Raw genomic sequence first — 18,426 nt, 5'->3', positions numbered from 1 at the left:
TCTCGAAGCGACAATATGAAATGCAACAAATAAAAGCAATTCAAAACCAGAACATTGAATACAAAATATAGTGATCCAATAACATATTAGTAAGTGCAAGTCTTATCCACTTTGCTAAAAGGTGAGCAGCAACGTAAGAAGCTAATGCGATTACCAAGGGCCTGAGTGAATAAAAAGGTGCCAGGTGTGTCTCCTTGGGGGAGAGCATTCAACAGACAGCGGAGCCACCACTGAAAAGACCTATTTTCATTCACCTTCTGCACCTTCCTCAGGTGGGGCCTACAGAGAAGGCCTCTGATGAAGATGGCAGGGTCTGGTCTGGATAAAATTTCGGGCAATCTTATCTGCATGGATCTTTTTCTGATCGTCATCTCGCTCCTTGATCTCGATAAGGTTGGGAGTTTCAGTAAAAAACACAAACACTTCTCACATATTCTAACTACTATGGATAATTTTATATATATATATAATGTTACACACATTCTATGCATTAATACTCATAAAGTTACCAGTACAGAAACAGAAATGTACAATACATAGAACAGTAAAAAATAAGCCTTTAAAATGTACAAACTTGGGATCCAAATGCACCATAGCTTTAAAGCAGGATCATGCCACTTTAAACAGTCATGGCTTCCCCCAAAGAATCCTGGGAAGTGTAGTCTTTCAGGGTGCTGAGAGTTTTAGGAGACCCCTTACTCCCCTCACTGAGTTACAATTCCCAGAGGTCCCTGGGAAACGGTTTTGGTTGTTAAACCACTCTGGGAATTGTAGCTCTCTAGGGGGAATAGGGGTGAACTGCCAACTCTCAGCACCCTTAACAAACTACAGTTCCCAGGATTCGTTGGGGGAAGTCATGATTCTTTGACTGTTTAAAGTGGCATGGTACTGCCTTAAAGGTATAATGCAGATGGGTGGGGTCTTGGTTTGTCCCTCTGGGGCAGGGGTTCTCAACCTGTGGGTCCCCAGATGTCGTTGGACTACCACTCCCATCATCCCTGAGCTCTGGCCTTGCTAGCTAGGGGTGTTGGGAGTTGTAGTTCAACAATATCTAGGGACCCACAGGTTGAGAAAGGCTGCTCTGGGGTTTCCATAGAGCCAGCAAACAAGCACAAGAAATCTCCAACTAGATAATTAAGACTGTCCCTTTTACCAGCTGCCTAAATTCTGTGTTTCTGCAATACTACACTGTGCAGGATAGTTCTAGAGTAAATAATATTAGCTTCACATATCTTAAAGGTAAGATTTGTACTTTGATATGCAGGCCATCCCAGCGTACAGCTTACAAAACAGCATAGACCTTGGCTGCCTCCAAGTGCCGAGCCACCATTTTGCTTCAGGTTATTCCCAACCCGCCATCCCAAAACCACTGTTTTGTACTTGGCTGTGAATGTGGGGTGGGGAGGGAAGACTCAAGGATCAGGGCGGAGAAAAGACTAAAGCAGGGTTTCGCAAACTTGTGTCTCCAGCTGCTGTTGGACTACAACTCCCATCATCCCTAGCTAGCTGGACCAGTGGTTAGGGATCATGGGAACTGTAGTCCAACAACAGCTGGAGACACAAGTTTGTGAAACCCTGACCTACAGTTTCCCCCTTCTGCTCTAGACAAGGTGACACTCTATCTCCAAACTGGATTTGCTCTTGGTTAACACCTGCGCTGAGGTCTCGCTGAAAGCATTCTCAAACGCTGCAAGGACCGACGTCCTCAGCTTCTCCCTGAAGTCGTGCCCTACGAAGACATACAGGAAAGGGTTCAGGCAGCTGTTGACGTAGGCCAGACCTGAGGCCAAAGGTACCCCCACCACCAGAACGGTCTGCAGCCAGGGCGTTACTGTGGTGACCGACATCTCCAGGAAGGAGAAGACGTGATAGGGGAACCAGCAAATGAAGAAGGCCAAGACAACTGCCACCATGATCTTGAAGGGTCTGCCTGAGCGTGTGAGGCGGCTGCCCTTCAGCCTGGCCGTGATGATGCCGTAACAGAACAAGATGATGGTGAACGGCACCAGGAACCCAACCACAAAGCGGGTCATCACCATGGCTCGGTGACGATCCTCTCCCAGCTTGGCAACCTCCTCCGAGTCCAGGTCATCCGACAAGGCAAAGTTGTTGTAGCAGTGGGTGGTATTCTCCTCGCCGGAAGAGCTCCCGGTGTCCCGGAAGAAAAAGTATGGGGAGCTGAGAGCCATGGCTGCTAACCAGATGCCCAACGCCACCATAGAAGCCAGCCGGGGCGTGCGGTAGTTCTGGGCCCAGACGGGACAAGCCACAGAGATGCAGCGGTCCATGCTGATGACAGTGAGTAGGAAGACGCTGGCAAACATGTTGAGGAAGGCCACGGTGGTGTTGAGCTTGCACAGAGCCTTCCCGAAGGGCCAATGGAAGCCGAGGGCCATGTAGGCCACACTCAGCGGGAGGAAGAAAGTGAAGACAAAGTCGGCCAAGGCCAAGTTGAGGAACCAGACAGTGTTGACAGTCCTCTTCATGCGGAAGCCAGTGACGAAGATAACCAGGCCGTTCCCTATCACCCCCAGCAGGAAGGCCACGCTGTAGAGCACCATGGAGAGCAGATGCATGGAGTCGCGGAGGCCGCTGTTGTCGTCAAAGTCAGGATAGTCCTCATAGTCTCCATAAAGGCTTTCTTGTGAGGTGGCATTGTCGGCCATTTTGGAGAAAGAGAACTTGAGCGAAATTGGGGTGAAGGGTGACCTATGGGAAAAGGAACTATGGTTTGAAAGGAATGGAGTAACATTATACACATACTGTTTGTTGAATGAGTTGGGTTAAGAAAAAAAATGGCCAGGGCATAAGGGCTTAAAACAAGGCTGGAGAATCTGTGGCCCTCCAGGTCCAGTTGGACATGGATGCCCATCAGCCCCCTCACCATGCAAGGCACAGATTCCACACTCTTGACCTGAAATGATTTACTCAGGCTTGTAAATGCTAGCTGCTGACTGGGTTGTTTATAATGATCGACAATTACTTCCAGAGACTCGCACAAGGAAAATCCTTTCACCCCACCCTGTTAAGTCATTGATGACTCGTGTTGGCATATTTGTTTTACCCACAACACCATTTTCTGAGCCACTGCTATGGACTGCCGCCATATTTCTAGACTTTTTCAGCAGCCCTGAGGACTGGCAACTTGGGGGTTGCTTTTAAAAAGCCTACTGGCATCCTCAAGAAGCCAATTTTTCAATCAAGCGTTAGACCATGTCCACATTTGCCCAGAATCCTGTAGGATATGCACTCTGCTTTATTACCTAATTTCTGAACAGGGATTGAAAATAAGGACAGAAACTACATACAACAGCCATGTGCAATTGGTCCTCAATGGGTTTTTATCTGCTTCTGCTTCTTTCTTTTTTTTACAAAATGCAGCCTCAGAGGAGGAACAGTTCTACATATTTGTTGGCAGCAAGATGCTGTAAGTGGCACCCCTCCCTGGACCTGCCCATTTCATTACTACTGCCCATTTATTTCACATCTCCTTTTAGGCAAAGCAAGTGGAAGCTAAGAAGGAAGAGAGGCGTTCAATTTTACCTAATTTGTGGTTCTCAATATGATACACCAGCAGCAGCCAGCAGCGTGCCCTCCAGATATTGTTGGATGACAACTCTCATTTAGCCACAATCACCATGGTCACTTGTCAGTGATGACGGGCTTCGTATTACATTCAAAAATGTATTACAGTTGGGGAAATTGCTTGCAAAAACATGCATATTAGTCAAAATGTGTGAGTTTAGGACAAATCCACACGAAAACGCTGTTGAATTTTCATGAGGATTCTTTTTAAAAATCCAGAAATTGCTGCAGAAGAATGGTGAACTGAATTTAAGATTAGAAAAACGAGAGACTGAGTAACCTAAAAGGAGAGGTCTTCCCTATCTCTAGGGGAGGCTGTTTCCCCTTCTATCACAGCTTCATGCTAAGAGGGGCACAGTCAACATGTCTCCACAGCAAGGCAGAGCAAGTCCTAGGGGCTCCAAGAGTTGGCAGCAACCCACTTCCTCGAGTATAAGCCTTGTTGGGTACCCAAGAATCCTGACCCTGGACCAGAGCTGTCAAGCGTCCCTTATTTGGTGGGACAGTCCCTTATCCCAGCGCCATGTCCCGCTGCTGTCCCTTATTGATGAGGCTTCGTTTGGCTGCTGGCTGGGCTTTCTGCCTTTGGCTCGGAGGGGCTCAGAAGTTGAACATACCTGTGCCCGGAAAATCCCTTATTTTGGCTGCTGGTCCCTTATTTTCAAATCTGTAAGTTGACAGCTATGCCCTGGACACTTGCTCTTCCCCAGAGGCTACAAACTCAAAATGGAAATCCTGCATCAGGGGAGGGGGACGCTTTTAAACTCTTTCCACAGATGCCATTTTCCATTTTTTTAAAAGCCCACCTAAAAAAATGTTTTTGGCCCTGCAAGGAAAAGCTACGGGTTCCTAACACATTTAACATTTTCAAAACTGTTTTTTTCTGTTTGCTCTTCCCAGTGTTTGGGATTTATCCAAAAGCTAGAGGATTTGGCGCAGATCCCAGAGAAGGAAGATGAAAAATGCCACAAGCAGCTATACACCGTTTAGCCACTAAGTGGAAGTAGAGATTTAAACTAGCAGCAAGTTTCTCTCCAACTTCTGCGACCTGCGAGTGCTGCACACCTTCCTAGCATCTGCCTTGCACTTTCCAACAAAGCTGGGTATCGTGCCGGAACCAGTTTCACTTTCAGGAGAAAGATCCATAGGGAGCTGTAATTTTGTAAAGGTGCTGGCAATTATTTTCTCCAGAGTCTTAACCTTGCAAGTCCTTGGGACTGAAATGAGATTGAAAGCAAGGCTCATTTGTAAGTGGATACACTCCTTTCACCTAAAGCTATGTTCTTTGACTGAACTCTTCCTCTAACCCATGGGTAGGCAAACTAAGGCCCGGGGGCCCAATCGCCATCTAAATCCAGCCCACGGACAGTCCGGGAATCAGCGTGTTTTTACATGAATAGAATGTGCCCTTTTATTTAAAATGCATCTCTGGGTTATTTGTGGGGCCTGCCTGGTGTTTTTACATGAGTAGAATGAGTGCTTTCATTTAAAATGCATCTCTGGGTTATTTGTGGGGCATAGGAATTCATTCATGTTTTCCCCTCAAAATATAGTCTGGCCCCCCACCAAGGTCTGAGGGACAGTGGACCGCCCCCCTGCTGAAAAAGTTTGCTGACCCCTGCTCTAACCTATGGATGGGGTAATGTGGGACTTACAGCTCCCATCAGCCCCAGTCAAAGCGGCAGAACAGGACAGGGCTCCTGTTCCTTTAATACTTGTGTTGATGGGGGAGCTTCAGCAAGTGTATCTCTGTAAGCACTACTCTTAAAGGTGCAGGAGCTGTGTCCCATTCATTTATTTCAGCTAAGGTTGGGCAAATTGATCAATTTCAGGTTTTTTATTGTTTCCAAAATTCTGTTCTCCACATTTCCACATCAGTTCACGAATTTCCGTTTTCGAGGCGAACCCTCAGAAAAATTTGCCAAAATTTTAGTGCGAATTTCTCCTAATACACACCATTTGTATGCAATTTTGACTAATGCATGAATTTTTGCAAAGCAATCCCCCCCCCCCCCATATAATGCAGTACACTTTACCCCAACATAGGCATCTTTACAGACATTACTTGGCTGCAGAACTCCACTGCAAAATTCAGAAAAGTACACATTTAGTCACTTCCGTGATTTTTCTTTTTAGAGCTTTGGCAGGCACATGTGCTGCCCGCGAGTAATTTTTTTGTTGCCGCAGCCGCCCTTAGGTTGGTCTGGTTGCTATGAGTCTGGCTCTCAATCCAAAGCCCTTCCTTAAACAGGCTGGTGGTGAAGCTGAAGTGGGGGGTGGAATACAAAGGTTACCTCACGTCCGTCGATGGCTACATAAACATGCAGCTTGCAAATACAGAAGAATATATTCTTCTGGACACCTTGGTGAAGTTCTGATAAGGTGCAATAATGTCCTTTATATAAGGGGTGAAGAAGAAGAAGAAGAAGAAGAAGAAGAAGAAGAAGAAGAAGAGAGAAAAAATGAGAGAATAACTATTTTGGGGGGGGGAGTTGTTGTTTTTTAACAGTGATAAGAAATTTAGTTGTCCGGTTTTGTTGGTTTGCTTTTCAAAGGTTTTGTCAAGTAACATTTTTTATGGCCAAAAAATAAACATTGTCACTGAAGAAAAATTACCACTATGGAAGAAAAATAAACATACTATTTCTGACAGTTAAGAAAAGAAAAGAAAAGAAAGAAGGAAGGAAAGAAAGAAAGAAAAGTACACATTTCAAAGGATGGCTGTGTTTCAGTTCGCTTATTGTTTCAGAAAGTGCTAATTAGGTGGGTACACCTTTACAGTTCAACTGAGTCAAATCTCACCTCCACCCCTAGTTTCAACGGGGCTTGCTGAAAACTTCAATGTGCATAGATTTTCCTCTGGAAAAAAAGAACAAGAACAGCAGAGGAACACTCGGTTCAGAGCCACAGCCCCCAAAATATCATCTTTAGCCGCAGCAAATGGGTTTGTTTTGCACATGTCTTGCAGGACTTCACATTTCTTTTTCTTTCTTTCTTTTTTTGGTCTGTTAGCACACCAGATGCCGTGCATTAGAAACTTTCCTTTGGCCAAGTCCAAAACTGCACTGCATCTGTCGTGGTTGGGGTGTTCTATGGATTGCATAGTCCAAGTGATCATTTTGCAAGGTTCTCGCCAAATTTATTTTATTCATATGTTTATTTAAAATATTTTTAGGATGCCTTTCTGGGCAAATGCCTGTCCAAAGTGGCTTAAAGACAAAAGCAACAACAGAGGAATAGAATAATAATAACACAAAAAGATGGTATTGGAAGGTTTGAAGAACTGGTGGGTCAGAGAAAGAGGAGAGGGAAAATAGGGCAGGGCAACATCCGAAGATGATCATGTAAGGGTTGTAAACATGGTGCCCACTGTAGAATCATAGAACTGCAGAGTTGGAAGGGACCACGAGGGACATCTAGTCCAACCCCTGCAATGCAGAAATATTTTGCCCAACATGGGGCTTGAACCCATAACCCAGAGATTAAGAGTCTCATGCTATACCAACTGAGCTATCCCATATACTGGGGTTGGGTAGGGCAGATGTCGCAGACTCCAACTTCCATCATCCCTGATCATTGGCTGGGCAGGTTGGGGCTGATGGGAGTCACAGCCCAGAATCTTTGGAGGGTACTGGCAACCCCTGCTGTTATCCATCTATGTCCCTGGAAGAATGCTCATAGCTACAGGGTTGCACCATCAAGAAAAAGAAGCCAGCAGATGTGGTTTGCCCTCCCTACAGAAACGAACAGAATTATAGCAGAGGCAGACAGAGTTAGGATGATCGGATATCTTGCTTTATGAATGACAGTCCTCTGTTGAAACCAGGCCAAGTCTGGTTGAAAGATACACTACTGGGTTGTCCCCAACTGAGTTCTAATCAGAGTAGACCCCATGGAATGAATGGGCCTAAGTTCTTGGGGGTTTTTTTGTGGAGGGGGAGAAGGGAGGGAGGGGGCTTAATGAAATCTGCAATGTCCTACTGCCGACTTCGTACAATTTTGGCCAAACCACATACCCGTTTGCCTTCTAAGAAGAGTTGCAAAGGGGGCAGGCACCACGAAACCTAAGGGGGGTTGAGTTGCCCTGCTACCTCCCTCTCACCCACCCACCTACCCATGTTACAACACCAACTGAATCCTCCTTCTCAGTCCCTTATTTGACCCGGAGCTATATGGGTAGCCTGAGCAAAATAAGGACGATGATTTCAAATGATTATCACCTTTCACCCTACAGGTCCGGAATGGATTGGAACAATTTTTAAATTCAGGTAGCTCACAATTTACGGACATTTTACTCGCACGCATTCAGCTTTACACTCTTGGCAAAAAAAAAGTTAAAAGGGGGATGGAAAGGGGCTGAATGTTCAGAGGGGCTGCTGCAGAGAATGCCCCATCGTGAGCCATCATCCTTTTGAACTCCTGAGATCAGTGGAATGTGAGCACCTTAAATTGGGCCCAGAAGCAAACTGGAAACCAAGGCACCTGTTTCGAAACAGCAACTAGTCACTGCATTTTGGGCCACTTGAAGTTTCCAAGTAATCTTCAAGGGCAGCTCACATAGAGATTTGCGACACTCCAAGTCTGAGCAGCTTGAATAAGGGACTGTGGGACTTCAAGACTCTCATGCAGCACTGGGGTGAATAAGAAACTGGGAACGAGGAGCCAATACTAGCCTCACGGGGCAAAATGAGGGGGACATGCAAAGTGGTTTGGCAATCACAATTTAATTGTGCCACATTATGGCACTCAAAAGTGGGAGGCATGTCAATAACACTAAATGCGTTTGTTACACTTTAATTTCCCCCCACAGATTTTTTAATTTTTAGAGTAGATTAAAAAAAATAAATGCATTCTGCTTCCACAAAGCAAACCTACATTTATTTTGCATTCAGAAAAATTACAGGCAAACAGCATCAATAATAGACTTCCGACTTATTACAGACGGAGCTTATGAAATGCAACTGTGCCAGCCCCTAGAGCAGAGATGGGGAAGCTGTGCCCCCCCCCCAGACCTTTTTGGACTGCATCCCCCATCATCCCTGACCACACTGGCTGCAACTGATTGGAGTCCAATAACACATGAAAGGTCACAGCTTCCCCACTCCTGCACTAGAATCTCAGGCTATGGCCAGGAAGACCTGGGTTTAGCATTGTATGAATCTCACTAAGGGACCCTGACTTGGTCAACCTGCACTTTCAGCCAAACCTCCCTCGCAGGGTTGTTGTGAAGGTAATAAGGGAGGGAGCTGTGTGCTGCCAACTTGCAGTGCCCCCACAAACCACAGACTGCTCTCAAGTCAGATCCCACTTCCCTGCCTTCTTAGGTAAAGGGACCCCTGACCGTTAGGTCCAGTCGTAGACGACTCTGGGGTTGCAGCGCTCATCTCGCTTTATTGGCCGAGGGAGCGGGCGTACAGCTTCCGGGTCATGTGGCCAGCATGACTAAGCCGCTTCTGGCGAACCAGAGCAGCACACAGAAACGCTGTTTACCTTCCCACCAGAGCGGTACCTATTTATCTACTTGCACTTTGACATGCTTTCAAACTGCTAGGTGGGCAGGAGCAGGGACTGAGCAACGGGAGCTCACCCCGTCGTGGGGATTCGAACCGCCGACCTTCTGATCGGCAAGCCCTAGGCTCTGTGGTTTAGACCACAGCGCCCCCCATGTCCCTGCCTTCTTATCTACACCCAATCTAGGGGGTGGCATTGCCGGCCAGCTTCCTCCCCCTTAGCCTCAGTGTTGTCCAGTGTTTTGCACCTCAGCATGGAAGAGGATGGAGATGAAAAGTAGAATTAATTGGCTCCACCAGCCATTAGCTCTGGCTCCACCTACTGTTAGGCTTCTGTTTCCGGCCCTACCATTCTCCAGTGCACACCACCCACCACTGCATGATGCAATGAGAAGGAAGGAACAAACAAACAAACAAACAAACAAACAAAGGAGGTGCAATAACAATCTATAAACTTTCTGAATGGGTGTTCAAATCCTACATACCACCCCACCAACGATGTTACCGAAGGGAAATTATATCAGCCTTACCTTTGACCCCTTATCTCCCTAAATCTTTCTGCTTTTCTCGTCTTCCTGGCCTCCGTACCTCTGGTTCTGGGGCTCTTCGGGGACCTTCTTTCTGTCTCTGAGCTCTCTGAGAGCCGCTGGTCCCTTGCAGGCTAGAGAGACTCACAGGTTGGGTGTGTGCATTCCTAGGGAGATGGAGAGTCCGGACGTGTGGCTTGAGGGATCGTCCATTACCCGCAAACCATTGCTCAATCACATTACTTTGGCAGCCTGCAGAGAGCTGGCACTGGGATTGCAGCAGGGGCAGGCTTAACCCTTTAACCCCTGAGCTAAACAACGGCTCGGCGCAGCACTGACGTTCCTCACAGCCCACCTCAAACATACCACGCCGGTATTGGGAAAGTCTCGGCACTCCAGAACAGGAGCTAGTATTATATCAATCATCCAGCCCAGTTAATTGCTTCCAGAGGGTGAGGTGAGCTAGAGGTCATAGCCCATACCTAGCATAAATATCCCTTCCCAAACTATCACCTTTCAGGCAGAGGTCCCAGAGCAAAACTCAGACTTGTTTGGTTGGGAGAGCTCCGTTCTCAACTTCAGCTTGCAAAAACAGAGTAAATTTCAAAAGTAAAAAAAATAAAAGCAGTGTTAGGGTTATTGAATGGATTTTCATATGTACTGGATTGATCTCAAGGAGTTTGCTTGTGTGTGTTAGGACTTCCTCTGTGTCAAAGTTTGGCATGGCTTAGTTTCAACTTAATAAAAGGTATGTGTTATATACTAAGCTTGGATCATAGAACAAAAGGCAAGTAGGATCCTAGAATGCAACAACTGATTGGCCTGCAGGAAAAAACCAATCAGGCTCCAGGAGGGAAGCAGAATCAGCCAAGCAGAAGGGACTCATTGTGTAAATAATGTATATAAAATCCTGAGGTTTGGGGGGCAATTCAATCACTGTTTTACAAGGTGCAATAAAGAGCATGAAATCACTACAGGACTTCAAGTATATTTCAGTATGTATCCCACCGAAGGAGGGAGGTAGACCAGGGCAACAGACAGTTCTTTGGTTTCTAAAGATGATGACTCATGCTTCTTCCTCCCAGAAGGTCTTGGCACAAACTGATCCCACACATCACCTAACAGAATGCCTACTATCCATTCCCACATTCTGCCTTGAAGGCACTTACCAGTTACAGGCTCAGGCGTTATCATCAGCCTCGTTTCTTCTCTCTATTTTCCCTCCATTGTTGACCATCTAGCCTAGCAGTGGGGAGCCTCCAACCCACGGTCTGAATTAGGCCCACAAGGCCATTTGCCCCAAATGACACTCGCCTGCCCCATACCTAGGAATGGGGGTGAAGTTCGGTTCACATTTAATTAATACCTAATTCACACTTTCTGAAATGCCAACCCAAACCCAACCATCCTTCAGAAGTCGCCCTTCTCCGAATTTTGCAATGCAGTTCACCAGCCAGGAAACAGGGAAGAAGAAGAAGAAGAAGAAGAAGAAGAAGAAGAAGAAGAAGAAGAAGAAGATGATACTGGGGTAAAGAGTGCATTAAAATATTGGTGAAAATGGCCAAAGAAATGCATTGTATTAGGGGAAGCTGCTTTGCAAAGATGTGTCCATTAGGGGAAATGCACTCCAAAATGCTGACAAATATTTATTTTAAAAAATATATATTTAAAAACGCCAACAGATTTGGGAAAATGTGGAGAAATGAAGTTAAAATTGGAAGGATGAGAAAGTGAAATTGATAGGCCTGCCTATCACTACCCACAACTGATCTTAAAGGGAACCTTCAAATGTACCAATCCCTGCCTAAAGTGAGATAGATATATAGATATGTAGGTATATAGATATATAGATATATATCAGCAGATTGGTGCTAAATACAACCCCTGCTGGAATCAAGACCCCCTGAGTGCAGCCAGACCCTGTAGAAAGTGGGAAACGCAATCAGTGCCAATCAGTTGAACAGCACTTGACTGCAGCTCCCATTGTGATGGACTGCAGGGATCATCCTTTGAAGCTCCGTATGAGTTCAGGCTGGTCTGCAAAGAAAGGAATCGGGAGCACACTTGGAATATTCTCCCAACTCTTTCCTTTGAAGCCGGTCCTCCTGACGTCATGGTGGCCCACGAGGGTGGGGCTGCTCAGAATCTACCCTGCCAACTGGATCTTTTCCTTCGCCCCTGACGCAGAACTCTCCTGGAGTTCTATCTTTTTGACTGTATTTTGGCTGGCCTAATAGAAGCATTGCTCTAATATGGGTTTTGGGATTTTACTTGCGGCCAAACGCAAACAGGTGGTTGAATAATAATCAGTCTTATTACGCTTCCATGTCAGTTTTGCATGTGTCAGTTTCCACCCTGTTTTTGCATTAACCTGCCATTAAAAAAACCAACATATCAATACAAAGCTTCATATTTAAATGCAGCCATGACTGTTTAAAGAGGAATGATACTGCTTTAAATGTATAGTGCAGATGAGTAGTAGTAATAATAATAATAATAATAATTTATTTATACCCCACCCATCTGGCTGGGTTTCCCCAGCCACTCTGGGTGGCTTCCAACAAAATATTAAAATACAATAGTCTGTCAAACATTAAAAGCTTCCCTAAACAGGGCATCCCTCCTAATATGCACATTTTTAATGCACTTTTTCCTAATGTTCACCTTTTTTGCAAACTATTTCCCCTAATGGAAATGGTTTTGATGTATAAATTTTTTAAATTGCTTTAATTACGAGATTGTTTTACACATGTTTTACTCTTGGCATTTTTACAGCTAAATCACTTTGGGATGTTTCATAGGAAGTGATTCACAAATGGAATGCAATAATATAATGCTTTCATGGATGTTTCCTCTATTGATAAATACATTTCCATGCACAATTGACTCTGACCTGCTCATTCTTATACACATTCTCTTGGTTAGAGATCTGCATCACAAAAGTTTGAATTTTGCAGGGCATTAAAATTCAAGCCAAACTGAATTCCTTCCCTATCCCTAGTATGTTCCCGGCTGAAACAAAATTGCTTATGCTAGTGGCCAAATGATGGGCATAACACCTGTAGTGGAGACACCTGGGCAATTGCAATAGATACTTTTGTAATGAAGCAGGCAATCCTATAGACAAGAAGCTGGTGTAAGTTAAGCAGGCATAAAGTACATCAGATTTAAACTCCTGGGTGAGTCCCCCTAAGCCTGGCAGAGGGAAAACAAGCCTTCAAAATAGTGTTAGAGTTACACCACCTTTTCATTGGCTTAGCAAGTCATGTGACTGAGCTAAACAGGTTCAGGATCCAGCCTAAGTCCCTCCTCTCTGGTCCCAAAATGCCATGACCCTGCAACACCCCCTTTTCATGGCTTAGATGGGGAATATATGTTGGTGCATCTCCAGTCAAGCTGAGGGTGGGGCACTAATGCTAGCATAGCCCAGCTGCACAGGAAGATCCCAGCTCTGCTGGAGATCCATGGGATCCTCACCCCACTCATCCTAGTGGATCTTGCTGTAAGATTGGTGCATGCTCTAGTTATCTCCTGCTTGGACTACTACTGCAATGCGCTCTACAGGGGGCTACCTTTGAAGGTGACCCAGAAACTGCAACTAATCCAGAATGAGGCAGCCAGACTGGTGACTGGGGGTGGCCGCCAAGACCATATAACACTGGTCCTAAAAGATCTTCACTGGTTCCCAGTACGTTTCCGAGCAGAAGTCAAAGTGTTGGTGCTGACCTTTGAAGCCCTAAACGGCCTCGGCCCAGTATACCTGAAGAAGCGTCTCCACCCCCATCATTCAGCCCAGACACTGAGGTCCAGCTATGAGGGCCTTCTGGCAGTACCCTCAGTGCGAGAAGTGAGGTTACAGGCAACCAGGCAGAAGGCCTTCTTGGTAGTGGCACCCATCTGAAGGCAGCCCTGTTTAGGGAAGCTTTTAATGTTTGATGTATCATAGTATTTTAATATTCTTTTGGAAGCCGCCCAGAGTGGCTGGGGAAACCCAGCCAGATGGGCGGGGTATAAATAATAAATTATTATTATTATTATTATTATTATTATCTTGTGGAACGCCCTCCCATCAGATGTCAAGGAAATAAACAACTACAGTGGTACCTCGGGTTAAGAACTTAATTTGTTCCAGAGGTCCATTCTTAACCTGAAACTGTTCTTAACCTGAGGTACCACTTTGGCTAATGGGGCCTCCTGCTGCTGCCGCGCCGCTGGCGCACGATTTCTGTTCTCATCCTGAAGCAAAGTTCTTAACCCAAGGTACTACTTCCGAGTTAGCAGAGTCTGTAACCTGAAGCGTCTGTAACCCAAGGTACCACTGTATCTGACTTTTAGAAGACACCTGAAGGCAGCCCTGTTTAGGAAAGTTTTTAATGTTTGATGTTTTATTGTGCTTTTAATATTCTGTTGGGAGCTGCCCAGAGTGGCTGGAGAGGCCCAGCCAGATGGGTGGGGTATAAGTATTATTATTATTATTATTATTTATTATTATCAAGATTGCTCCCTTGGGGGGAAAATCACAAGATTTCTTTTTCTAGAAACAGGTGTACATGTCCTCTCCTCCTCCAAATTTATACATTAAAATAAAATGAAAGGGGAGAAAACCTTCCAAAATGGTAATTTCAGCATCAACTTCCCGAAAATGCCATGCATGATTCTTGGGCTCTTATCCCCGGCCCCAGGAAGACAGCAACGCCTGGCAGTTAGAGCTGGGGCTGGTTGCCAGGACACAGGCCCACTCACAAACAAGGCAAACAGAGCAGCCAGAAGCTCAGAGCATTTCTGACCACAAGCCACAGCTGTGACAAAGCCAGGCTTCCCATGGGCAAAGTGGCAAGCAACACCCATTTGAGGCTCCGTGGCCAGAATGGCTCAAGCATTACGATCAGTTGTGGGGTTGCTGGGTTTTTTTGTTTTGTTTTGTTTTGTTTAAGTGGGGAAAAATCCATCATTAAGAAAATAAAGCCCAGACATATATAACCTCCCGCAATTTGCTGTGCCCAAGGAAGTTCCCGGACGTTCAGAATCAGCCCTGCACTCTAGGATAAACAGTGAAGCCACCAGCTACTTACTGAGTTCTCATCCCCAAGCCCAGACAGATGGATTTTCACTAGGGAATCAGAGGGTGGCAGATGGGTAACAGAGAGTCATCCCAAACTAATATTGTTCTAACCCAGTTTATCGGGGATGTTGTGGGACCTCAAGGAATGGAAAGGGGGGGAGCTGGGAGATGAGCAGAGGAGAGCAATAGCTGAGGGTGGGAAAGGACAAGAGAGCTACCCTTCAAAGACAGTGTGGAGTAGTGGTTAGAGTGCTGGGCTAAGATCTGAGAGATCAGGGTTCAAATCCCCACTCAGCCCCAAAGCGCGCTGGGTGGCTTTCAGACGGTCACTGTCTCTCAGCCTAGCCTGCCTCACAAGGTTGGGAAGATAGAATGGAAAGGAGGGAAAACCAAATTTGCCTTGTTGAGAAAAGGGGGGCGGGGATATAAATGTAATGATTATTTTTTTAAAAGGCATTTTGACGTTCTCTGCAAGTCTGAAAAAGCTGCTACCCCATAACAATTATTAGGTCAGTCGGCCATAATTATAATACATGATGACATCACTGAAAGCATTCCATTGATTAATTCATATTGGGATGCCTGCTAATTGCTTCTTAGCCCCTCCATGTCTTATATTCTGTATTGCACAGCACCGTCCCAGTGTAATACTTTCCTTACTTCCTGTCTCGTTTAAAATAAATTTTTAGACGTTTATTTATTTACTTGTTGAAAAGCCTAAAAGGACAAAGAGCCGTCTTTGAGCATCGAAAAGCTTCCCAGAGGGGTCGCCCAGAGGCACATCTCACTCGCCATAGGTGAGCTGCTGCTGACATACCTGTTTTAAAGGCATCGCAGACAGGTGCAGACTGGGCTTGCATTGCAGGCTTCAGGGGGAAATTGAAGCAGTGGTTGGAGAAAGCAAGCATTTGCCCAGATTCCAGGGATTAATCTGGGTGAGTCTGTTAAGCAAAATAACAAATACAAAGGAGTCCCCTAGCACATTAAGAGATTAACGAAAGCATTTCAGCCAAAAACTTTATGTGGACCATTGCCCACTTCACCAGATGTATCAAGTGTGACTCTCGGTTGATGCACACACAGAAGAAGGTTATTACGCAGCGAGACCAGATGGCCCAGCGGAGTAAGAGAGCAGACCTTTAACTCTTCTCGCTGGACCACCTTTTCATTTGTGTGCCGTGTAGGGATGTGACTTTTGCATCCTCTCTTTCTGGCCTCGCTTCGCAATAACGTTTTCCCTGGCAAGCCCGCGTTTCCTCTGCCTGTTTGGCCACGTCTGCCAAACCTGATGCCATAATAAATTTGGCGGCTTTCAAACATTTTCCAACTTCAGGTGGGCCTTCATGGGAGGAGAAGCATTGCCAGGTCCTTACCTGAAGGCCATCCTATAATTCTTTTCCAGGAGGGATGACAACTACGTATTCTTTTTGCAAACAGCTTTGAGTTGTTTTTTATGATCAAGCAGTACAGACCCTCCAATTGTCCCTATTTTCCAGGGACATCCCTGATTTAGAGAAGCCGTCCTGGTTTCTGATTTGACCCTGGAATATCCTGCTTTTCCTTAGCACATCTCTACTTTCATTGGAGAAATGTTGGAGGGTATGGAGTTATCCAACCCCCGAACTGTCTGAAGGCAATTCTGTATAGGGAATATTTTTTTAAAAAAAAATATTTCATGTTTTATTATGTTTTTATATGTACTGGAAGCTGCCCAGAGTGGCTGGGGCAACCCAGTAAGATGTGTGAGGTATAAATATTAAAATTATTGTCGTGGAATGGGAGAAATGTTGGAGGGTATGGCAGTATATAAATAAATAAATACCTTATTTGCCGAGTGAGGCCATAGGGTACCCCACCACCACAATGACCACCACTTCCTGAATACCTGGTCTGGACTCCACAAAAGTTGTTTTTGCTGCTGCAGTGAGAAAACCAAAGTCTCTATGCTGCCATTACTGGCACAAACCATAATTAGAGGGCTTTAGTGCTGAGAAGGCAGAAAGCAGGGAAACAAAAACATGAAAATAAACCAGTCCTCCCCCTTCGCTGCTGACAACCCCAAATGCAAACCTCTTGCAAGCACCGCTTCCTCAGACAGTGTCCCTGTGTTCAAGCGGGCCTGATCCCCAGGTAGGCATTACTTAGGTATTCAGCCTGCTGCTGCAGTCCTGTACCCACTTACCTGGAAGCAAACTCTGGAGAAATCAATGGGTCTTCCTTCTGAGAAGACACGCATAAGATTGCATGGTTAGCGCGCTATATTCCAACAAGTCTCAGGGAGGCGACAGCCCAGACAGCAGCATAAATGCCAACCTCCTTTAGCTCAACTGTACAGCTATGGTTATTTATATGACTGTTTTTCCAGATTTCTGCAAGCTGCAGTTGGCTCCCTCCCTGCAAATTAAAACTGAAGGCACACTTCGGTCTTACACCTGTAACAGTTTTCATTGCCCAGGGGGTTGAACAATGAACCCCACCTGCTTGTAGGGGACACCTGCCCCCCATATTGCTGCATGACTCATTGGAACGGGTGTGTCTCCTCTGAGGTTTAAACTACGTATTACAGAGAGTTCTGTGATTCTTTACTTCTTTCTTTAACCCCCAACAGGCCAGGGCAGACTGTGTCTGAGTTGAAGGATGGAGAGACATGGAACAGAGAAAGCTCATAGCTTGGGAATTATTTCTGTTAGGCAATTTATGGCGCAGCAAAGTGTTTGGCAATGGTCTGCAATCACTATGCCCTGAAGACAGGCCATTCTCTAGTACCTGCTAACAAAAGGCAAGACCTGATCCTGACTCAGCCTGCTGGCTCAGGTGCCTTCATTGTGAAGTTGGTGTATTCCCTGGCATGGTATATATTCTCTGTAATGCTGATAGCTGTATTTAATAGTTCAGCCCAGATACTAAGGTCCAGCTCCGAGGGCCTTCTGGCAGTTTCCTACCTGCGAGAAGTGAGGTTACAGGGAACTAGGCAGAGGGCCTTCTTGGTAGTGGCACCCACCCTGTGGAATGCCCTCCCATCAGATGTCAATGAAATAAACAACTATCTGACTAACAAAGACATCTGAAGGCAGCCCTGTTTAGGGAGTTTTTTAATGTTCTAAGTTTTATTCTGTTTTTAGTCCTTTGTTGGGAGCCGCCCAAAGTGGCTCAGGAAACCCAGCCAGGTGGGCGGGTTGTTGTTGTTGTTATTATTATTATTATTATTATTATTTATTATTATTATATGTAGTAGTAGTAGTATGTTGAATTGCCAGTGACTTTGTTTGTTTATGGGGCGGGATGGAGGAGATTTTTTTGAGTTTGCGGATTTCATCAGCATGCTCTTCTAAAATATATATGCTGTTTTATGCAAGTCGCTTCCGGGTGCACTTGTTTCTGTTGATCAAGCTATCAATTTTGTTAAATAAAATAAACAAATAATAGAGAAGAGGGTGGAACTTTGGAAGGAAACCTTGGGATGAGAATAGCGGTGCTGCAAAGCCTGCCCATATTTTCATTTGTGGAACATCAGAGGCATGCCTTAGGGCCGGATGACACATTTCCTGAGCTGCAGCAACAAGTCCTCACAGCCTAAGAGGAGGGGAGGATGTGGTTGACCCCAAACTGGCTATGGCTGAACATCAAGGGCCTGAGGAGTTCCAGCAGGGCTCACCCTGGATCCAACTCAGCTTGCAGCGATGCTGCTGTGTCTCAGCCTCTTCCTCCCTCGCTCCCTCTCTCACACGCTTGCCAATACTAA

At 45.6% G+C, this 18,426-nt stretch overlaps 1 protein-coding gene and 1 pseudogene across 2 annotated transcripts in view; one reads left to right on the top strand and one right to left on the bottom strand.

Annotated features, from left to right (window-relative positions):
* The window catches only part of LOC308483129 (uncharacterized protein), a 32,386-nt gene extending 14,178 nt beyond the window's left edge, over positions 1-18,208 (bottom strand). The window contains exons 1-3 of the mRNA XM_081016714.1: positions 18,139-18,208; positions 16,507-16,602; positions 1,608-2,709 (exon numbers count right to left, since the gene is read on the bottom strand). Of these exons, the coding sequence (XP_080872840.1) occupies positions 1,608-2,709; positions 16,507-16,602; positions 18,139-18,176 (1,236 nt within the window). The 5' untranslated portion in view covers positions 18,177-18,208. The remainder of the gene's footprint in view (positions 1-1,607; positions 2,710-16,506; positions 16,603-18,138) is intronic.
* On the top strand, positions 5,698-6,014 carry LOC308483012 (small nuclear ribonucleoprotein F pseudogene; annotated as a pseudogene). Its single transcript has one exon. The product of its transcript is annotated as a small nuclear ribonucleoprotein F pseudogene (transcript).
* Positions 18,209-18,426: the final 218 nt, after the last annotated feature.

Source organism: Podarcis pityusensis, assembly GCF_964106645.2.
Source record: "Podarcis pityusensis genome assembly, chromosome: 8".
Classification (NCBI taxonomy): domain Eukaryota; kingdom Metazoa; phylum Chordata; class Lepidosauria; order Squamata; family Lacertidae; genus Podarcis; species Podarcis pityusensis.
The sequence above is the reverse complement of the archived record's forward strand: the minus strand, read 5'-3'. Positions and strand labels throughout refer to the sequence as shown.